The 23,408-nt window shown below is 41.0% G+C and overlaps 1 protein-coding gene across 3 annotated transcripts in view; it reads left to right on the top strand.

Annotated features, from left to right (window-relative positions):
* The window catches only part of acaca (acetyl-CoA carboxylase alpha), a 278,119-nt gene that overhangs the window by 22,258 nt on the left and 232,453 nt on the right, over positions 1-23,408 (top strand). For all 3 annotated transcript variants that reach the window (XM_072243272.1, XM_072243270.1, XM_072243271.1), the window contains exons 3-11: positions 5,558-5,690; positions 6,129-6,267; positions 9,238-9,347; positions 10,113-10,194; positions 13,684-13,782; positions 16,902-17,008; positions 18,201-18,311; positions 22,200-22,409; positions 23,141-23,311. In XM_072243272.1, coding sequence (XP_072099373.1) covers positions 5,558-5,690; positions 6,129-6,267; positions 9,238-9,347; positions 10,113-10,194; positions 13,684-13,782; positions 16,902-17,008; positions 18,201-18,311; positions 22,200-22,409; positions 23,141-23,311 — 1,162 coding nt within the window. The remainder of the gene's footprint in view (positions 1-5,557; positions 5,691-6,128; positions 6,268-9,237; positions 9,348-10,112; positions 10,195-13,683; positions 13,783-16,901; positions 17,009-18,200; positions 18,312-22,199; positions 22,410-23,140; positions 23,312-23,408) is intronic.

A 23,408-nucleotide genomic window follows, 5' to 3' on the forward strand; every position in this document is an offset into this window, starting at 1 on the left:
GTAGGTCAAGTTAATGGATGGAATTTAGCGTGAATATGAAGTCTCCATTGTGGACAGATGGCTGGTTTTCCTTTTCTTAAGATGTGAGCTGGTTTGTTTGGAAAAAGCAGGAATATGTACCATTGGCAGCAGTATGACGTTTTTGTGTCAGTGCTTTAAATTTCTTTTCAGCATCATCAGCCCCACTGAGCTCTGACAAGACTGCAACAGACAGACTGCGTCATTATATTAAGTAATAGCCGATTCCTGTGTGAGCCTGTGTGTGAATGAGAGCCAGATTTGGCTATCAAAGAAACAGCGTTTATCCAGGAATGCGGGGGGAAAAATATTGGTGCAATGGGACTTCCTTATTTTCATGGAAACAGAATTCTTCGGGTTGTCTAACTGCAGTCTATAAAGCATGTGCAGTTTTTCTTGAATCTAGAAGCTTGTGACTCAACTAATTATGGATGAATCTGGAGCCAAGAGACAGAGAAAGATTTACTACTTACTGCAGCGGTTAGTAAGCGGTTATATTATAGAGTAAAAGTACAAAGTGCAAGTCTGCTTGTCACGTAATCAACATGCATAAAAGTTGCTGGTGAACACAGCAGGCCAGGCAGCATCTCTAGGAAGAGGTGCAGTCGACGTTTCAGGCCGAGACCCTGTGTCAGGACGAAGGGTCTCGGCCTGAAACGTCAACTGTACCTCTTCCTAGAGATGCTGCCTGGCCTGCTGCATTCACCAGCAACTTTGATGAGTATTGTGTGACTGTTGTCATCCAGTGTTAAGCCTCTTGGATCCTGAGACTCAATACGCTTGACTTCTGCAGTGCTCATTCTACAGTTGACACTGTGACAGAGGACAGCACCCATCACTTGGTTGCTCTCTCATAACTTAATCAGGCATTTAGAACTCAGTTCAGTTTTCCTGTCCTGAAATGCGTTCTGTGGCCTTGCTTCATGTAAGATCTCAAAAGGCCAATGTTAGTAAGCTATTGCACTGTGTAAGGTACTTTATTCAAGGCTAGCATTTCTCGCAACATGACGCCCACAAAGCGGGTGCATTCTGGCCAAGGTCATTAATTTTTTAATGGAAGTGGAAAATTTTCACTGATTTACTTTACCATTTTGAAACTTAAGGCTTTTTTTTAAAGTGAATTTTGCCACCTTAATGAAAGGCCAGTTCATACAGCATCCTGCAGGAACCTTTTCTGTTTGGCATAACATGACTGTATATGGTGGCTAAGTCTGTCATAGTGCCATACAAATGGATCATCAAAGTAATTGCCTTTACTTTCAGGAACTGTTTCATGTACTAAGAATTGACATAGAAAGTGTGACATTGTGTAAGGTCATGATTAGTCTGGTGTAGGAAACAGGTGATTAGTTTGTGGAAAGTTGTGCTTCAACACTGCTCGCATTGAGGAGTGTGACTGTCACGCGCACTCCTCTGTGAATCCCTCCCTTCCGGAGGGAAGCGGGTGGAGCAGGCATTGTTTCAGGGACAGCGGAAATATTTGCTGTTTTAATCTTCCGAAAATCCAGTAACTTGCTATAACTAGACTTCAGTTCAAACTGGAAAAGAGATCTTTTTGCTCGTGTGGCAGGGCCTCTATCACATTGAATCAACATGCATAAAATACTGGGGGAGCTTAACAGGTCATGTTGCACCTGTGGAAGGAAATGAACAGGGAATCAGCGACATCCGCCTGCCCTTGACTTGTCTCCCTCTCTTCTTGATACTGCCATTGGGCGGGAGGTGCAGGAATCATGGGTCTCACTCCGAGTTGTTGTAGTGCAGCCATTAGCCTCCTGAAACGGTTCCACTCACCCCAGCACTGAACTGGCTCCACAGATGCACATTCACTTTCAGGGACTCTGCAGTTCATGTTCCAGGTGTTATTTGTTTACTTTCTATTTACTATTTGTGTAATTTGTCCTCTTATGCACATTAGATGTGTGACCGTCTTTGTTGTGGGTGTTTTTTTTGTGTGCATTCTATTGTGTTTCTTTGTTTTGTGAGTGACTGCAAGAAGATAAGTCTCAAGATTATATGCAGTACTGTGCAAAAGTCTTGCATACATATAGCTAGGGTGCCTAAGACTTTTGTACAGCATTGTAAATTATGTCTTTCCTGTTGGTTGATACTTAGTACTACTGAGCTAATACAATGCTAAATACTCTTATTTCTGTTTCCCATCCACCTTCCCATGTACAGTCCTATGTAAAAGTCTTGGGAGCCTTAGCTATATATATGTGCCCAAGACTTTTGCACAGTATTATACATAATTTGGTAATAAATTTGAACTTGGAGCAGTTGCTGTTTTGGGCCATCATTCTCCTTCAGGACTCTAAGGAGTCCATAGATGCTGCCTAACCTGCTGAGTTCCTCCAGCACTTTGTGTGTGTGTGTGTGTGTGTGTGTGTGTGTGTGTGTGTGTGTGTGTGTGTGTGTTGATTCAGATTTCCAATGTCTGCAGTCTCTCTTGTGTCTCCGTTCTAACATTGGCATTTCTTTGCAGAAATCCCAAAACCCTCTGCAGACACTGATTTAAGTTGACAGCAGCATCTTTTGCTATGGTGCTTTTGATGCTAGATGTTTCTAGGTTACACTGGTGAATTTTTATTTTTGTCATCTGACTTTCTTATTATTTCAAGTGGACTGACAGAATCTACTAATGTTGCAAGTCTGAGAGGAGGTCTACTTTGATTTCAGCACCTTGTTTGTAATGTAGAACAGTGGGTCAATTCTTCCTGCCCAGTGCATTCCTCGTGTAGTCAAGTGGAACAGCATTCTTTTAGACAAATGTCTCAACTCTCAGGTTAAACTTGGTTTAAATCAATATGAGGAAATAAAATCTAGAACATGAACTTTGAATTTAGTTATTTTGCAATTTAATGTTCTAATTTTAGTTTTGAATTTTATATTCTTTCTGACACCCACATATTAAATGTTCTTAACAGTTTTGACATCTAGTGGCTAGCAAAATCTTTCTGTAAATGCATCAGACCCTTGAGGGAGATCATGTGCTGCACCATGTGGCTTTTGTTTTGGAAGCAATGTCAGGAAAAAAAGCAAGTCTAAGGGTGAATGGCTGTTGATCTCGAAAAGAATTGACTTTATTTCCTACATCCTTCACATACATGTGGAGTAAAAATCTTTACGTTACGTCTCTGACTAAACGTGCAATGTGCAATCATAGTAATTTATAATAAATAGAACAGTCAATGTAACATAGAAATACACTCAAATCAGCGTGAGTTAATCAATCTGATGGCTTGGTGGAAGTAGCTGTTCCAGAGCCTGTTGGTCCTGTCTTTTATACTGCAGTACTGCTTCCCAGATGGTAGCGGCTGGAATAGATTGTGGTTGGGGTGACTCAGGTCCCTAATGATCCTTTTTTCACACCTGTCTTTGTAAATGTTCTGAATTATGGGAAGTTCACAACTACAGAAGTGCTGGGCTGTCCGCACCTCTCTCTGCAGAAGCCTGCGATTAAGGGAGGTATAGTTCCCATACCAAGCAGTGATGCAGCCAGTCAGATGCTCTCAATTGTGCCCCTGTAGAAAGTTTTTAGGATTTGGGGGCCCATACCAAACTTTCTCAACCGTCTGAGATGAAAGAGGCGCTGTTGTGCTTTTTTCATCACACAGCTGGTGTGTACAGACCATGTGAGGTCCTCGGTGATGTCGATACCGAGGAGCTTAAAGCTATTTACCCTCTCAACCCCAGATCCATTGATGTCAATAGGGGTTAGCCCATCTCCATTCCTCCTGTAATCCACAACCAGCTCCTTTGTTTTTGCGACATTGAGAGAGAGGTTTTCTTGACACCACTGTGTCAAGTTGACTTCTTCCCTGTAGGCCACCTTGTTATTGTTTGAGATTAGGCCAATCAATGTAGGCAAATTTAATTAGCAGATTAGGGCTGTGGGTGGCAACACAGTCATGGGTATACAGGGAGTGAAGGAGGGGACTCAGTACACAGCCCTGAGGGGCTCCTGTGTTGACAGTCAGAGGGGTGGAAGTGAGGGAGCCCACTCTTACCACCTCGCAGTCTGAAAGAAAGTCCAGGAAGACATGAAAACCTGCCTCAATATTTTGAAATTTAGTGTTTTTTTCACCATATGACTAAAATTACATTGTGCTGCAGTTTGTTTGCAGGCATTAGCAGAACAATCATTTGCCGAGATAAAAAAAAACTTCTTGCAGTGAAGGAAAGGCTCTAAATTGAGCATATTGCTTGCATTGGAATGGGGAAAGCTAGTCATTTCACATGTAGATAGGGCAGCATTGAATTCATTCATACACTGTTAAATCTTTTCAAATTACTTGGTTCTAGTGTTGTACTTCACTGTTGACTCTTTACGACATGGTCCTGTGTCATGCAATTTTCTCTCATTCTCAGGCTACATTCACACTATGCCGGATAATTTTGAAAACGAAGCTTTTTCTCTTCGTTTTGACCCTCCGTCCACATTGAACCAGCGTTTTTAGCCCCCGAAAACGGAGATTTTTAGAAACTGTCTCCAGAGTGAATAAATCTGAAAACACCTAATATCCGTTGCAGTGTGTACGGGGTAACCAGAGCTTTTTAAAACCGCTGTCATGACGTGCCGGAACAAATAGCGGCAGCGCGGCATTTTATTGTTTTCTTCTTATTATTCTTATTATTATTACTACTTTATTATTTAGAGAGTACAATCATCACAGCGATATTTGATTCTGCGCTTCGCAGAACCTAACAATTTCAGAACAGACAGCAACGAGACTGAAACCAGAAGAGTTAGAAATGTACTCACCAAATACCTTGACCCATAGCTTACTGAATAAATAAGTATACTCACTTTGCCCTGTTTTCTGTCCTTGCTTGTATGAAGGTAAGGACAGAAAACACCCTCCACCACCTCCAGTTCAAATTCCATGCGGAATATTTTGGAGGATCAAGAACCAAGAACCAAGGTGGTTTACCTATTTATGCAAGTACTTCTCTGACAATAGATGTGTAACAGCCTAATGTAACATTGTATGGAAGTACAAGATAACACTGACGCAGTCATGTTTTATACATTTAACAAGGTGCTTTATTAATGCAACAGAGTTCGTCAGTTTTTCAGTGTTCGTCCTCAGCTGGGTCATACCGTCCGTGAACTCCCTGTCAGTTGCCTCCATATGCTCCAGTATTTGTTTTTTTTAGTCTTAAGTCTACTCGAAACCAGCGTTTTCAAAATTATCCGGCGTAGTGTGGACGTAGCCTCAGCATGAAGGTGATTACTTGTCACCTGCCAGCATTTCTCCCATAATGATTATTCATGTGTTGCCGAGGCTTTGAGTCTTGATAGCTTACTTCATTCACTTGGGGTAATATTGGGCACTAACTGTCTATATATATCTCGTAGAAAATGTCTTCTGCTTTTTGTATTTGAACCATCCTCCTGTCCTAATATTGAAGACTGAATTTCTTTTGATTTTTTTTTTAATCCAGTTTGTTCTCTAATTATGTTGCAGTCTTGGCTCTAACAGCCCATCTGCACAGACCAGCCTGATTTCTTGAAAAATACTCCTTTCCTTCACAGGCCTAGCATGTCAGGGCTGCACCTGATAAGGCAAGGACGGGATAGGAAGAAGCTTGAGCTCCAGAGGGACTTCACGGTTGCTTCTCCGGCTGAGTTCGTAACTCGGTTTGGTGGCAATAAGGTTATTGAAAAGGTAAGCAAATAGCTCCAAGAAGTTTTCTCAGCCTTCTATCTTTAGTCAGGTATGTGAGCTGAAACTCTCAAGAATTTGCTCTGCAAGTCATAATTTTGCTTTGAACGTTACGTCACAACCCATTATACTAAATGGACCATGGAAGTGGAAGCATTGTCCATGTTTTGAACAAAAGATGCATCAACACTGAATATTTTGGGGTTTGGTCAAATGACTGATTGAATGCTGCCTGGGGTGTAAAAGTTCACTTTTCCCATCAAATTTCTCTTGTATAATATGTATACTTTGCAGAGTGAAATGATAAGATATAGATTAAAATAGTTCAAACAGGCCACGTTCCTCCAGAAAATCCTCTGGCTTCTATTTGGATGTGGAACTTAAAGGTACTCGTTTATTTCCCTTCCTATCTTAGTAACTTGCAAAGACTTTGTCCAACAGGTGCTGATTGCCAACAATGGGATTGCTGCAGTGAAATGCATGAGATCCATACGGCGCTGGTCTTACGAAATGTTCAGGAATGAACGTGCAATACGATTTGTAGTCATGGTCACCCCAGAAGACTTGAAAGCTAATGCAGGTTAGTTTATCTATGATAGTGACCCGCATGTGGAGGCTTTCTTAAAATAAAAAGCAGTCTACGTGAGATATGGAGGGAATGCAAGATGTTAGCAGCTGAAGACAGGGTATGTAGGTGGTTAGAACTGGAATAACAGTGAGACCTGAGGATTGCAGGAGAGGTGGATAAGCAAAGGACTGTGAGAACAGCTGCAGAAGACAGTGAGAATGGCTGAGAGGATCATGGGGCTGTCCCTACCATCCATCCAGCATCCTCTTTGAGTTTCTACCATCAGGATAGAGACTCTGATGCATAAAAACAAGAACGGTTAGGATGGGAAACAGATTCTTCCCCCAGGCTATTTGGGATGTGAACTCCCTGCCGCATCACATTCAAAGTGTCACCGGTTAATCTGCTCTGTATGTCATAATATTTAACTTATGCCCTTGTTTGTTTATGTGTAATTCATCTGTTGGTTTTATCCTTGCTTTCATAAGTTATCATGTGTTACAATTGTGTTATGTGTACTATTGTGCTTGACACCCTGGTTCAGAGAAACATTGTCTCATTTGACAGTATACTTGTGTATAGTTAAATGACAATAAACTTGACTGGATATGAACATAGGTCGATTGGAGCATAAGAATAGGGATTTTAAGATTAAAGTGTTACCAGATTGGGAGTCAGTGAAGGTCAGCAAGCTCAGAGGGTAATAGAACTTGATGTGAACTTGGATTCAGCAGCAGGATTTCCGAGGAGGTCAAGGTTGTAGGCAGTGCAGTAAGACCGTATAGTATAATCTAAGGAGTCATTACTTTCAGAGAGTGCAGCTCAGTGGTAGGACACAGAGGCCTGGGCACAAAGTGCATTTGCCGGCCTGCATCCAAGTTTCAACGGTACATTTAATGTCAGAGAAATGTATACAATATACCTCCTGAAATTCTTTTTCTGCACCTTTGGGCGGAGGGGCGTGCAATCATAGAACTGGAGTGCAGCAAAATCATTGGATATAAATGCTGAACAGCATCAATGATTTTCAGTTTGATTGTTACAATAAACTTAAAAAGTGACATATGACTTTGAGTAGCTTACTAGGTAAATCTGCTGAGCCACAGAGATAAATGACATCTCTGATTTAACTCCTGGTCCTGACCATTTCCGCCCAAGCTGCAAGTGGAATGGTTACTTGAGGGTCAGTGGCAAGAGTTATGTACTTACTGCCCATTACGCCACTGGCATTTCGGGCAGAAATGAAGGTTCTCCTCTGGTGGTATCAGGGCTTCCTTCACCGTACCAGTACCTTCCCTTTGGTTATCACTACTGGCAGCCATACAGGTCCCAGGTAGAGTCTCAGGAATACCACTGCAGACAGATGTAGAAAGATTCTTCAGTTGTGTTTTACTAGTCAGAGCTGAACCCCAGAACCTGGAGGACTGGTGGACCACTCTTGGTCTGGCCTGTACCTTTTGACTTGTTAGGCATAGATGACCCTACCATGAGCCAAAGCATAAAGACCTGACTCCAGCCAACATCGTTCTCTGGGTCAATGAGAGATGCAAGCCTCCAAACCCTACAACAAGGTTGTGGTCCTCATGCAAACCCCCTATTATACTGTTTACTTTGTTTCAATGTTTTCAATGGTGGGAGGGTTGAGGACGTGACGGCACAACCCCAGAATAAGACGATCCTTTTAATTAAAACAAAGGGAGATGGAGGAATTTCTTTAGCTAGAGGGTTGTGAATCTGTGAAAATTCATTGCTTCAGATGGTGTGGAGGCCATTGGGTATATTTAAAGTGGAGGTTTATAGGTTCTTGATTAGTAAGAGCATCAAGGGCTATGGGGAGAAGGTCGGAGAATGCAGTTGAGATGGAAATAAATCAGCCAAGATAGAATGGTGGGGCTGACTCAGTGGGCCAAATGGCATAATTCTGCTCCTATGGCTTATGGTTTTAAACCAGACAGCAAAATTACCCAGGGCTGGGACTCTGTTCTTGCTTGCTATCTAGTGTACCAGCAAGCTGATTCATGACAAAATCTGAGCGACTCGTGCAGAGGTAGTTCAGGAAATTCACGAGGTTAACAAAGGAAGTACCAGGCTAAACTTACTGGAATTTAGAAGAATGAAAGGTAACACACTTCATAAAACATTCCAGTTAGAGAATAATAGAGCCCTTTTTTTTTTACTTTGCATAATTCTGATGAAGTGTTCTGACATGAAGCATTAACTCTGTTTCTCTCTTAAAGGTGCTCTCTGAACTACTATTTCCAGAATTTTCTGTTTTCTTTATTTACTGTAAGGTTCTGAGGACAGATGCCTTGAGGATGTACCAACTTGCTGATACACAAGATAGCAAGCAACAGTAGAGTCCCATCCCTGGGTAATTTTGTTGTAGAAGCAGAATTATGCCATTTGGCCCATCGAATCTGCTGCACCATTCCAACATGACTAATTTATTTTTTACCTCAACACCTCAACCCTATTCTCTGATCTTTTTCCCGTAACCTTTGATGCCCTGAATAATCAAGCACCTATCAACCTCATGCCCATTTAACACTACAATGGGGAATAAATTTAGCTATAGGAAATGAAGTTGGCCACCCACGAGAGCTGGGAAGCATGTTGTCTTTTAATGTTTCATAAAGAATAAGGAAATAGAACTGTGTTAGTAAGGGTCAGAGAAAAAAGAGGAAATTGTGATTGTGTAGACAGAGATTATCAGTAAGTTGTCTAGAAGTGACTAGGTTGACAGCCTGTTGAACACCATAAAAGCCCTCACATTGTGTAACCTTTGGATAATTTCATTGCTTACTTCTCATAAGTTGTTCGCATTGCCCCTCAGTCTTTGAAACAATGAAACACAATGATCTTTTAGGTTGCTGTTACGCAACAGTGAATTCACCCTATGACTGCTTGCCTCTGGTCTTTTGGTATTCTTTTAAGGTTAATGCCAAAGACAAGTTGTGGTGAAATGTTTTGTTTTGCTTGCAGAATACATCAAAATGGCAGACCACTATGTCCCTGTACCTGGAGGACCAAACAATAATAACTATGCAAATGTTGAGCTGATATTGGACATTGCAAAACGCATCCCAGTCCAGGTACTATCAGAAATGAAGCTGCAAAATTGTTTACATTTCTGTTGTGTTAGTTCTTTTTTGCTCAGATAGCGCGGGTATTTTTTCTAAAATTATAGTGATATATGCATATTACTATATGTCCTCCTGTTTCCACGATAGCTTTAACTCATTGTTGTATAATCATTGTGAATTCTTCTACGTTATATGTAGTTGAGACGTTTCTATTATTTGTTTCTTTGCCAATTATAATCTCTTTACTTTGCTCCTCTGTTCTCTCATTTCCTTTTTAGCTGGGATGGAAACACAGTCATACTTAACCAGGCTAAAAGGATCAGTTTTTTTTCGGCATAGCCATGTCTTGAATAAACTATTCTCGGGCTTCCAGCCGGGTGCAGGTATTAATTATAAACACAGTTTCAATGACAGACTCTGCCAGCATCGTCAGGGAATGATGAAAATTGTGGAGTTTGTCTTTGCAACGTCAGTTATAATTGATACCTAGAAGTCTGAGAAGAGTTTATTTGTCACATATGCTGGGAAAGCACTAGTTCCTTTTTCATAGCCATGTCTCCTCTGAGATTTTTGGATGATCACATTTGTGGCCCTGCTGAATTGTCAAGCATACGACTAAAATCAGTCATGTCCAGTAGCTACTCAAAGTTGCGTTGCACATCTCAATATATATTTGGGAGGTTAATTATGCGTGCCTATAGTTACCAGTTATTTTCTTTTCTCCTTTGTAAAGGAATATGTATAAAGAAACTGTATTATCTCTTCTGTTTACAGGCAGTGTGGGCAGGCTGGGGTCATGCCTCTGAGAACCCAAAACTGCCAGAACTACTACACAAACATGGCATTGCATTCATGGGTAAGAAATGGTCATTTTAACTGCTTTGACCCCTGCTTGATTTATCCCTGCTTTTGAAGGCAAGAAATTGGACTTGGACAGCAGTTTTTGTGTCTCTGAGATGGTGCGAGGGTTGTTACACCTATAAGTCAATTTTGTGTAAATGTGATTGATCCTGATCCTGAAATTGTACATTAGATAATGACATGTTAACATATGAAAGTGGTCAGGGTAAAAAAATTTCTTGTTTCTGAAAGAGTGCTGATAATCTTTTATTTCCATTTGGGTAGATTCAGGAGTTTAATGTTTTTACAGAAGGTGGCAGCCGTAGCATTGAAGTTCATTGTTTGCGTTAAAGTGTCAACCGGAATTGTGTGTGTAAGCCAGAGAGTGGGGCTTGGACATGCAAATCTTTGCAAAAGAGGCAAAATTGCTGTCTACTAAGCCAAGCTGACATGTCACTTATTTGAACGGCAGAAGTTTCAGATAACCTTTTGTTATTGTGTTTCATTTACATCTTTAAATGATCGTAGAGTGAGTATTCTTAATGTTAAAGTAGGTTACAGAGCATATGTTTAATTACTTTCATTCTTCCTCGTAAGTGTTAGCGAATCCTCAAAAAATACTATTTGAGTTTTTCGCTGTAAATATATTCCTAATACCAAGTTCAAAGTAAATTTATGTTACATATATGTCACCACATACAACCCAGAGATTCATTTTCTTGTGGGCATACACTGTAAATCCAAGAAACACAATAGGATCAATGAAAGGCTGCATGCACCGCATAAGGCGACCAAACAACCAACTTGCCAAGGATAACAAACGGTGCAAGTACAAAATAAATAATAACAATAATAAAAAATAAATAGGTAATAAATGGAGAACATGAGATGAAGAGTCCTTGAAAGTGAGTCCACAGGGTGTGGGAACAGTTTGGTGATGGGGCAAGTGAAGTAAACCTCTGGGTCAAGAGCCTGTTGCTTTCCTGTACTTGGTGTTGTGGGTTATGCATGGCTGAAAGATTATAGCTGGGAGTTTAATGTCCAAGGATACACATTGTATTGAAAGGGTAGGCAAGAAGGCAGAAGGGGCAGCATTGCTCTGTTGGTAAAAAAATGAAATCAAATCATTAGAAAGAGGTGACTTAGGATCAGAAGGTGTTGAGTCATTGCGAGAGGCCAGTGGGTATATCAGACCTCTAGAAAAAGAAGCTGGAGAATTAGTAATGGGGGACAACAATGGCAAATGAACTGAATAAGTACTTGCATCCACGAGGAAATCTACAGATGCTGGAATTTCAAGCAACACACATAAAAGTTGCTGGTGAACGCAGCAGGCCAGGCAGCATCTCTAGGAGGAGGTACAGTCGACGTTTTGGGCCGAGACCCTTCGTCAGGACTAACTGAAAGAAGAGCTAGTAAGAGATTTGAAAATGGGAGGGGGAGGGGGAGATCCAAAATGATAGGAGAAGACAGGAGGGGGAGGGATGGAGCCAAGAGCTGGACAGTTGATTAGCAAAAGGGATATGAGAAGATCATGGGACAGGAGGCCTAGGGAGAAAGTATTTGCATCAGTCTTCATTGTGGAAGACACTTACAGTATGGTGAAAGTTCCTGGTGTCAGGGGACATGAAGTGTGTAAAGTTACCATAACTAGAGAGAAGGTTCTTGGAAAACTGAAATGTCTGAAGGCAGCTAAGCCATCTGGACCAGATGGTGTATGCCCCAGCGTTCTGAAAGAGGTGGCTGAAGAGATCGTGGAGGCATTAGTAACGATCTTTCAAGAATCACTGGATTCTGGAATGATTCCAGAAGACTGGAAAATTGCAATGTCACTCCACTCTTCAAGAAAGGAGAGAGGCAGAAGAAAAGAAACTATAAGCCAGTTAGTCTGACCTCAACGGTTGGGAAGATTTTGGGGTCGCTTATTAAGGATGAGGTCTCGGGGTACTTGGAAGCACATGATAAAATAGGCCATAGTCAGCATGGTTTCCTCAAGGGAAAAGCTTGTCTGACAAATCTGTTGGAATTCTTTGAAGAAATAATGAGCAGGATAGACAAAGGAGAATCAGTTGATGTTGTATATTGGATTTTCAGAAGGTGTCACGCATGAGGCTACTTAACAATGAGTTCATAGTATTACAGGAAGGATTCTAACATGGAAAAAGCAATGGCTGATTGGCAGGAGGGAAAAAGTGGGAATAAAGGAAGCCTTTCCTGGCTGGCTTTTTACACTATATATCAATGATTTGGATGATGGAATTGATGGTTCTGTTGCAAAGTTTGCAGACAATATGAAGGTGGATGGAGGGCAGGTAGTTTTGAGGAAATAGAGAAGCTACAGAAGGGCTTGGATTAGGAGAATGGGCAAAGAAATGGCAGATGGAATACAGTGTTGTGAACTGTGTGGTCGTGCACTTTGGTAAAAGAAATGAAAGGGTTGAGTATTTACTAAATGGAGAGAAAATGCAAAAAAAGTGAGGTACAAAGGGATTTGGGAGTCCTTGTGCAGGATCCCCTAAAGGTTAATTTTGCTGGTTGAATCAGTGGTGAGGAAGGCAAATGCAATGTTAGCATTCATTTTGAGGGAAATAGAATATAAAAGCAAGGATGTAATATTGAAAATTTATAAAGCACGTTGAGCAGTTTTGGGCCCCTTAGAAGAATGTGCTGAAACTGGGTTCAAAGGAGGTTCACGAAAATGATTTCAGGACTGAATAGCTTGCCATATGAAGAGCATTTGATACCTTTGGGCCTGTACTCACTAGAATTCAGAAGACCTCATTGAAACCTATCAAATGGTGAAAGGCCTAGATAGGGGGGATGTGGAGTGGATGTTTCCTATGGAGACACAGCCTAAAACCAGGAGACACAGCCTAAAACCAGAAGACACAGCCTCAGAATAGAGGGGCATCCTTTTAGAATGGAGATGAGGAGGAATTTCTTTAGTCAGAGAGTGGTGAATCTGTGGAATTCTTTCTCACAGCAGCTGTAGAGGCCAGGTCTTTATGTATATTTAAGGCAAAGTTTGATAGATACTTGATTGGTTAGAGCACGAAGGGATGCAGGGAGAAGGCATGATATTGGGGCTGAGATGAAAATAGGATCAGCCATGAAGAAATGGAGCAGACTCAATGGGCCAAATGGCCTAATTCTGCTTCTCTATCTTATGGTGTTATGGTCCCAAGGCTCCTGTACTGCCTTCCTGATGGCAGCAGCGAGAAGAGAGCATGGCCTCTTCCCTTTGTTTTCCTCAGTCAACTGTGCAAAGCAGTTCAGAGCAGTCTGGTACTCCTTGCATTACACTTGGCTCATACTCAAATCCCTACAAATGGAATATGTCTTCAATTTCATGTGTCCTTTTGTTCTTAACTTGTCAGAAGCCTGCTTATTGGATGGACTGCCTCTTAACAGTGTGATGAATGGACTCTTTGCTGAGATCATTAAATTGTTTTTGGCAATGTAAAGTAGGTTGAACTTTGCTCAAAACACTTTTTCTTTTCTTCAGGTCCTCCAAGTGTTGCTATGTGGGCCCTGGGTGATAAAATTGCTTCTTCTATTGTAGCACAGACTGCAGGCATCCCCACTCTCCCCTGGAGTGGCACTGGTAAGGCATAGATCTTAATAAATAAAAGATACTTGGATAATTGAATAAGGAACATTCTTGCTAAGCTTGAAGGTCTGAAGAGTAATTTTAATTGTCCTGTCTCTCTTATTTCCTGCCATTGAAATCAGGAGGTAATAGAGTCAGAACATTACAGCACAGAGGCAGACCTTTTGGCCGATCTAGTCCTTACTGAACTATTATTATACCAAATCCTATCAATCTGCCCCTGGACCATAGCCCTCCATTAACCTCCCATCCAAGTACTTATTAAAACTTCTCTTAAATATTAAAATCAACCCCCCCCCATTCACAGTTCCGCTGGCAGCTCATTTCACACCATAATGGGACTAAATTTCCTGTTTTTTTTTTTGAATTAGTTTGTTTAAGAAGAGGTTTGCAGAGAAAGTAGGCCTTACCTGAGTTTCTCTCATTTCTCATTTGGCTAGTGTACGTTAACTGGCTTGAGCCTGACTATGATGATTTCTACAATCGAGTGGTCAGCTGATGGATGCTCATTCTGTAAAGCACATGAGGGTTTGTTCTCATGCAGAACATAGTGCATTTATGTCAGCTGGAAATAAAACGTTGGGAGGATTTGGGGGAATTCTTTCTTGAAATGCTCTGGTGGACGAGGAATAAGGAGTTTTGTGGCAGTAGTGGTGCCAGAGTAGTGGAGACTGAGTGATAGAGGAGTTATTTTTGTGAAGTATTGTTCCTTTGCCGAAGAGATGTTATTCAATCATTTAAGAAAACTATTCAATAAAACACTGTTTCATTTTTCCAATAAACAGAGCTTGTCTTAATAGCACTGGGAATTAAAAATTGAACCTAAATCAAAACAATTGGAGTTTTTGTCCCAATGGCTTGTCTAATAGCATGACACAGTGTACTCTTTAATAATGGTATCACTCTGATCTATACATCTCTTTAAAACTAAATTGGTGCTAAACATGTAAACATGTTATTGAATCGATCGCAACTCTAATAAAGCGATGATGGTTTCTTATCAGTTGATGTGCAAAAACATGAAATGGGTTGGTGTTGCACCTCATATTCGGAAGAAGTGAGGCAAGTGATTTCCAAGGTACTGGCACCTCCTGTGTGTTGGGTGTAGAGACTAGAATGATGCTTTTACTTTGTGCAAGGGAATAATGTAAAAGATAGAGATGTAAATGCGATGAAGAAACTTTAAAGCATGGAGCATATTTTAAAATGAAATATATGTAGAACATTGTAGAAAAGGAGGCTGAACTCTTATGGATAGAATCCTTTGTTTATACCACAAATCATTTCCAAGTTTTGATTAGTTAGTTACCTCTTTGTGTACCCTCCTCTCACCTATGTTTAGTGTGCTCTTGTTGTTCCTATCCATGTCTTGTGGCGCATCAGGAATCAACCTTGCCGGTTCTTTAGTGTTTGTCCTTTTTTTTTTAATGAGGCCGGGTTGCTAGCTTAACATTCAACCCAGCATGGATGGAAGGAGCTGGCTGGATTCGAACCCAGTACCACTCACTTCAAAGTCTGATGCAGGTGCCACTGCACCACCGGCCAGCATTTCGTTTGCTCAGGCTTTTAGAAATGTATTTCCTATGCGGTGGGTTGAAACAACAATGTGCTTTACCTGAAGCGGCTCCTGGCTGTCTACTGAAAGCAGTGTGATGTCACCTGGTGAAAAATACTTTTGTCTCCATAGCTGTCACTTGCGGCCAGTTCACATTAACTAGATATAGTTCAAAAGTAACACACACAAAATGCTGGATGAACTCGTGCAGGTGAGGCTGAATCTATGGAAGGGAGTAAACAGTCGACATTTCTGGCCAAGCGCCTTCATTGGGACTGATGAAGGGTCTTGGCCCAAAACATCGACAGTTTATGCCCCTCCGTAGTTTCTGCCTCAGCTGTTGAGTTCCTCCAGCATTTTGTGTGTCTTGCTCTGGATTTCCCGCATTTCTTATGTTTATAGTTCAAAAGTTCTGTTGTACCTATTGACGTGTATTGTTTCTCAACTGTGCTCACACATTGGAAAGGATGGCTTGGCTTCTAATTTATTTACATGAGAATAGAGACTATTAAGGCACACACAACATAACTTTATATATGGGGCTGCTTAACGTGGAGATGACAAGGAATTTCTTTTCTCAGTGTGAGATCTTGGGAATTCTGCCCCTGAGAGAGCTGCAAAGGCAGGTTTTTGGAACACTGGGAAGTGAAGGGCTTTGGAGAGCAGGTGGGAAAGTGGAGATCCAAGTCAGATCAGCCTAGAGCTTAATGAGTATTCAAGGAGACTTAAGGGGCTGAATGGCTTATTCCAACTCCCATCCTTTATACACTTGCATCACAAACCTATGGAAGTGTTCTCAGCCATGCAAGCTGAAAATAATCAATGCTTATTGTAATATAATGTTAAGAAGTTAGCATCTTGCTGGCTTCTTGTGACCTGGCTATTTTGTAAGGGTCATAGCAGCTAAGACTTTGACAGAAAGCATAGAAGCACAAGTGTTTCTCACAAGATAAGCTGAGCGGGTGATATTATTCTCGGTATGCAACCCGTGTAACTTCAGTCCTTGCTTAAGGACAACTTGTACCATTGTTTGATTAACTGCTGTAAGAAACCTAGCGCTTGCTTGATGAGCATTATAAGGAATGCCCGTTTCAAGGGTGGGAAGCTCTGAGGGGTAAGCTTATGTCTGGCTGTTCCCAGACATAAGGATAGTTAAGCTGTTAAACGAACAATTTATGGCTGATAAGTTAAACAATACTCATCTGTACAGAAACTAAGGGGGTGAACCCACTTGTATCTATGTACGTGACTGCACATGTATAAGAAGCACTGTATTTGCTTCAGAAGGCAGAGACCCCCGGAGCAGCCCAAGAGAGTGCTTAAGGAGGGTTCTCTCTGGTAACTTGCTAATGAAGAGTTAAAGTTACATTCACTGTAGTACGTGGTGTCTTTGCATCGGGTAGATCAAAAGAAGTTTACGACATTATTATTGGAAGTTTGTGCAACTCATCCCTAATTAAACCCTTTCCAGCAACCGTATTTCTTAAATGCACACTTACAGCATACGATTTATTGACATATGTAAGTAGCATTTTGTTGCTTTCCTTTTGTTTTTAAGGACTGATGATTGAGTGGACAGAAACCAACCCTCCAAAACTAATTGTGAATGTTCCGTCTGAACTGTATGAGAACGGCTGCATTGCAGATGTGGAAAGTGGTATGAAGGTGAGGGATGAATATGTATGCATCGTCTGTACAATCTGAGGCACCGTAACAATAACAGAAGCAGCTACATCTGTAAAGAATAATAACTGTATTTTCTAAATGTCCCAGAACTGTTTGCTATTGGTGTAATATTGTTTAAGATATTAGAAGCCAAAGGAAACGGCTTGTTTGTGTGTATTGAGGCACCAAAAGTAGCAATTTTAAATAAGTGACTATTAATTTTGCGTTTTGAAATGTTGGCTGGGTTACGGGAGATCTGCATGACCTTTTCCATTTCTAAATGAGACCACTGGTAAGAATTGTGTGGCACAGCAGTGTAGTGGCTAGTCCAATGCTTTACAGTATCGGTGTCCCTGGTTCATGCCCACCGCTGTCTGTAAGGAGTTTCTGCATTCGCCCTGTGACACTGTGGGTTTCCTCCCATAGTTCAAAGACGTATCGGTTGGTAGGTTAATTGGTCATTATAGATTGTCCCATGTTTAGGCGAGGATGAAATAGGGGTTGATAAGCGGTACGGCTTGAAGGGCCGGAAGTGCTTATTCTATGCTGTAATTCAAATAAATAAATGGTATTTCTACTACCAAAATTTAAGTATTGCAAATGTGGTCTTGTATCCAAATTATTTACTGATTGCATTTCAACATGCATCAAATGTTGGCACCAGCAGTGATTGAATGGCCAGTGTTGAATTTTTCTTTAATAGTTCTGTAGACAAGGCACACCTTTCAGTACTTGGAAGTGCATTAATTCCTGTGGAAAACATTTGCTGTTGAATCAATATCACTTGGCTCTTCAGTGTTGATGAAGTCTGTGGTGGTACAAACGTATATTTTTGAACCTCCTGGTTGGTGATTTTCTGTGGGTTGTCTGGTAATTCTGCCTGTGGAAAGATCTGTTCACAATGAGCAGATTTTGAATTAATATGACATTGTGAGATCCTGGGCTTTAAAATTAATCCTGAAATATACCTATGCAATGTCATTGTATTAACTGAGATAGACTTGGAAGGCTCTTTTGTATTGTGACTCAGACAACGAGTACTTAAGATTTTCTTTAGCCATGTTACATTCCTTTTTCACAGTTCTGATAATGATTATTTAATTCACTGAGTTTAGATCTGTAAGGCACTGGTCGCCTTTGTCCGTTATGTTTTATACCATTTTAATCCTAATCCATATATTGCATATGTTAGGCTGCAGAAGAAATCGGCTATCCAGTGATGATCAAGGCCTCTGAAGGCGGAGGTGGAAAAGGGATAAGAAAGGTGAACAATGCTGAGGATTTTCCAAACCTTTTCAGACAGGTGAGTGATTTGGGTATTTTCTTAGAAGAAAATGGAGAAGTCAAGTTTGTTTGTGTGAAATAAATCTACACTGAATGTGACAATTTTAAGTTGAACTATCTATTGAGCGCCATTAATGTGTTAATGCTGCACCAGGTAATGGGATAGATTTACACTTACTAGTGCATTTCTGCAAGAAGTACACTGTCTTGTTAGGCATAGTGATTAATCGGTAAAGCATTGCAATTTGTTTTCATTTGTTTCCAAGTTACTAACCCTTCACTTTATCTGTTCCAAAATAGTACACTCTAGAATCGAGCATGTTTTGCAAAGCATTGCCAGGAGGGATTAAAACTATTTACTCTCGGGTTGTGTCTACTTTCTGCATGACACAAAGGAGGGTGGCTAAAATATGCTGTAGCTATCAAGGCAATTTGCATCTTCGAGTGAGTCACTTCAGCAGCCACCTGTTTTTGTGCGGAGACTTTAGATTTCAGAAGAAGCTTTTGCTTTTACAATATGTTTAGCTTTTCCCTGAAGGCTTTATGCCTACTATGGGAACAAAAATCAATTGATGTGTTGAAGTGTCATTTGTTTCATTAATAATGTGCAATTACTTTAGTGAACTTGAAGCGATTACATTGTAAAACTAACGAACCAAGTTGAAAGTAGAAACTTCATGGAGTACAGTCGGCCCACCTCATCCGCGAGGGATTGGTTCCGGGACCCCTCGCGGATGCCAAAAAACACAGATGCTCAAGTCCCTTATTCAACCTGTCTCAATGAGGTGGACCTTAGGACCCAGCGGAACCTTGGACCTTATTTAACCTGTCTCAGTGCTGTGGGTATTAGGACCCGGCGGCGGAGCTCTGAATCCGCAGTGTTTCTGTTCACGAAAATAATCATGATCACGATTTAAGATAAGATGGAAATAATAAAGCGATCAGAAAGAGGTGAAACGTCATCGGTCATTGGAAAAGCATTAGGCTATAGTCGATCAACGATTGGAACAATTTTAAAGGATAAAATGAGAAAGGCCTTGCCCAATTAAAGCTACAATTATTACTAAGCAACGCAATGGTTTAATTATTGGGTTTTGGGGTTTTGGGTTTTTGATCCTCTACATCAACCCGGCAGGAATGGACAGTGCGCTTGGGAGCGATCTGTCACTGGATAGAACTCAGGAACTTCCATTCCCGAGCCCAGTGCTGAAACATACGTTTCTTAAGTATTTTATATGCATAGAAAGGTAAAATATATACTACATACTTAAAGACAAACGTTTGACTAACTGACGCTAAATAATACCGGATGTACCTGTCCCGACTTACTTAGTAAGAGAACTTCCGGCTTTTTTCGATCCCGATCCACAATAACTGTGCACGTTCTCCCGTATACTTTAAATCAGTGGTCCCCAACCACCGGGCCGCAAAACATGCGCTACCGGGCCGCGAGGAAACGATATGATTTGGCGATATGAGTCAGCTGCACCTTTCCTCATTCCCTGTCACGCTCACTGTTGAGCTTGAACACACGCGAGGTGATTACCCATGCGTCATCCATGTCAGCGCGGGAAGGAGATCAACTCCTCGAGCTTGCAAATGACGGCGGGCTGAAAAGCATGTTTGACATAACATCTCTGCCAGCATTCTGGATCAAAGTCAAGGCTAAATATCCTGAGATAGCCACGAAAGCACTGAAAACGTTGCTTCCATTTCCAACATATCTCTGCGATGAATGTAACAAAAACTAAATTGTGGAATAGACTGGACATACGGAACCCCCTTCGAGTATCGCTGTCTCCCATCACCCCTCGATGGCACCGTCTTGTTGCAGGAAAACAAGCCCAGGGCTCCAACTGATTCAGCGATATTGGTGTGTTGCAATGATTTTATATGTTCATACAGGGAAAATATATGCTGTGTGTTTAATATCCAAACGTTACTTAAAATGCTATGATGCTATTGACTTATATAACCATATGACAATTACAGCACGGAAACAGGCGATCTCTGCCCTTCTAGTCCGTTCGGAACACTGCTCTCACCTAGTCCCACCGACCTGCACTCAGCCCATAACCCTCCATTCCTTTCCTGTCCATATACCTATCCAATATTTCTTTAAATGATAATACTGAACCTGCTTCTACCACTTCTACTGGAGGTTCGTTCAACACTTACTTCAAGCTCCCCTGATAATTGACTTATCGCTATATTCACGCGAGGAAAATATGTGCTGTGAGTTTAATATTAAATTCGTTAGATAAACCCTTTTAGAAACGAAATTAAGTGTATTAGCCACTTATCACCTATATTCTGGTTGTGACTCACACCCCTTGGCCCCCCGAACAGAATTGCCAAAAACGATTTGTAGAAAAAAATTGGCATGTACACGCATGCGCACTGGTGCCCGTACAAGGCTTCATGGTCATTGCAGTCAGTGAGCATAGCCTCAGAATAAAAGGGCATCCCTTTGCAACAGAGATGGGAAAGAATTTCTTTAGCCAGTGGGTGCTAAACCGGTGGAATTCATTGACACAGGTGGCCATAGAGACCAGGTAATTGAAAATATTTAAAGTGGAGGTAGGCAGGGTGTTTGACTAATTTACTAAATTTCTTTCAAGATGTGGAATAAATAAAAGAGAAATGTGTATATGGTGTATTTTGATTTTTAAGGCTTTTGGTAAGGTCCGTGCTGGAAATTGATCAATGTGGTCAGAGCACATGGTCGAGGTTGATGTACTGACTTTATAATAGTTATTAGACAAAAACAAAGAGTGGGAATAAATTGTTTTTTGGTTAGCAGGCTGTGGGATGGTGTCCTTGTACGCAAGTCAGTGAAAGCCAGGTGGAGCAAAAGATTTGAAAAGCTGATGGGTTTTATTATGGAAGAATCTGAATGCAGGAGTAATGACTGTAAATATATAATACCTTGGTGATGCTAGATGGAGTATCATATCGATCAGAATCAGATTCAAGTTTATTATCATGGGCATGTTATGATTTATTTTGTTTTGTGGAAGTAGTACAGTGGAATACATAAAAAATTACAGGTTACGAAGATAACTAGTGCAAATAAGGAATGGTGAACCAATCAGAAATCTGATGGCAGAGGGGAAGAAGCTGTTCCTAAAACTGTTTACGTCTTCAAGCTCCTGTACCTTTTAAAGGAGTTTTGATCTCCTTACCCAGGATAAGGCTAGCCTTTCCATAAAGGCAGTACACTGAAGATTCATTAGACTGGCTCTGTGGATGCTGAAGTTTCCATATGACAAGAATAGACAGGCTGTATTATCTGGATTTAGATGAGTGAGAGGAGATCTCATTGTAACTTCTAAAATTCTTACCGGGTTTGACATGCTTGGCATGAAGTGAGGATGTTTCTTCCTGCTGAGCAGTCTAGAACTAGGGCTCTCAGGTCAACTGAATAAGGCTTGGGTTATTTAGAACTGGAATGAGGAAAACATTTCCTAGAGTGGCAAACCTTTGGAATTATCTGCCGTGGACTTCAGTGGAGGCTTAGTCATCAAGTTCATTTGAAACAATGAACTTGATGACTAAGCCTCCACTGCATTGACTTTAGAATGTTAAGGGATAAGGGAATGGTGCCAGACGGAAGCTGTGGAGAAGGCCTGAGGTGCCAAATGGCCCTTTGTATCCTATTTCTTATGTTCTTTAGTACATTGCTTCCCTTGATGGTCTGGTGTTATGACAACTGGATAGTCGTCAGTGTAAAGCAATTCTGTGATCTTGTATCCTTCAGGTACATTTTCTGCATGGGTTACTTTTAAGATTTATCCTAAAATATAGAGGACAATGTCTAATGTCTATATTATTATAAACAGACCAATGATTCTTCTCTGCACTTCTGTGCATTATTTTTGTAAAAAGAACTGCTCTTTTTTTTCAGGTACAAACAGAGGTCCCTGGTTCTCCAATTTTTGTCATGAGACTTGCCAAGCATGCACGTCATCTTGAAGTCCAAATCCTCGCCGATCACTATGGCAATGCAATCTCCTTATTTGGCCGCGATTGCTCGGTTCAGCGGAGACACCAGAAGATTATTGAAGAAGCCCCAGCAACAATTGCTACCTCAGCAGTGTTTGAAAACATGGAGAAGGTGAGGATGTATAGTTTTATTTTATGACATTAGAACCAGTTTGGATGAGCTACTTTTGTTTTTCCAAAGTACCCTTAGTGTACTTTGTACTAAGTATATTCTTAGATGGTAATAGTCCTCTCCAGCTGTAGCCCATCCACTTGAAGATTCGACGTGCATTCAGAGATGATCTTCTGCACACAATTGTTGTAATGCATGGTTATTTGAGTTATGGTCACCTTCCTGTAAACATGAACCAGTATGGCCAATCTCTTCTGACCGCTCTCATTAACAAGGCATTTGCCACTACAGAACTGCCATTCACTGCATGTTTTCTGTATTTCACATCATTCTCTGCAAACTCTACGGACTGTTGTGCGTGGAAGTCCCAGGAGATCAGCAGTTTTGAGATGTTCAAGCCACCCTGTCTGGCGCCAATAATCATTCCATGGTCAAAGTCTCTTGGATCACATTTGTTCCCCATTCTGACATATAGTTGCTGCTATATGATTGGCTGATAAGATGTATTCATTAACAAGCAGGTGTATCTAGGAGTACTGGGTGTATATTGCTTTAACTTCTAGTTCGTGATTTTTTTTTGCCCCCCTGTCAACTTCACAATTTTGCTTTGGAGTCCTGGCATATACTTTGATTTATCAGTACAAAAATTATGTGTTTTAGACTGCATCATGCTTCAGCAACTTAGAGGCAAGACAGTGCATCAATTGTCATGCTGATTGCTTATTTTACAGTGTGCAGTGAAACTGGCAAAAATGGTAGGCTACGCAAGTGCGGGCACAGTAGAATACCTTTACAGTCAAGACGGAAGCTTCTACTTTCTGGAGTTAAACCCGAGGCTTCAAGTGGAACATCCCTGCACTGAAATGGTCGCAGATGTAAACTTGCCTTCAGCACAGTTGCAGGTGGGTTCTATATTTTTCTTGTATTGCTTTAATCATTGTCTGGAATATTTTCATGTTGACTCTGTGTACTTGTAATATGTGCCTGTCTCTCCATTTC

The sequence above is a fragment of the Mobula birostris genome, chromosome 25 (genome assembly GCF_030028105.1).
Source record: "Mobula birostris isolate sMobBir1 chromosome 25, sMobBir1.hap1, whole genome shotgun sequence".
Taxonomy (NCBI): Eukaryota; Metazoa; Chordata; class Chondrichthyes; order Myliobatiformes; family Myliobatidae; genus Mobula; species Mobula birostris.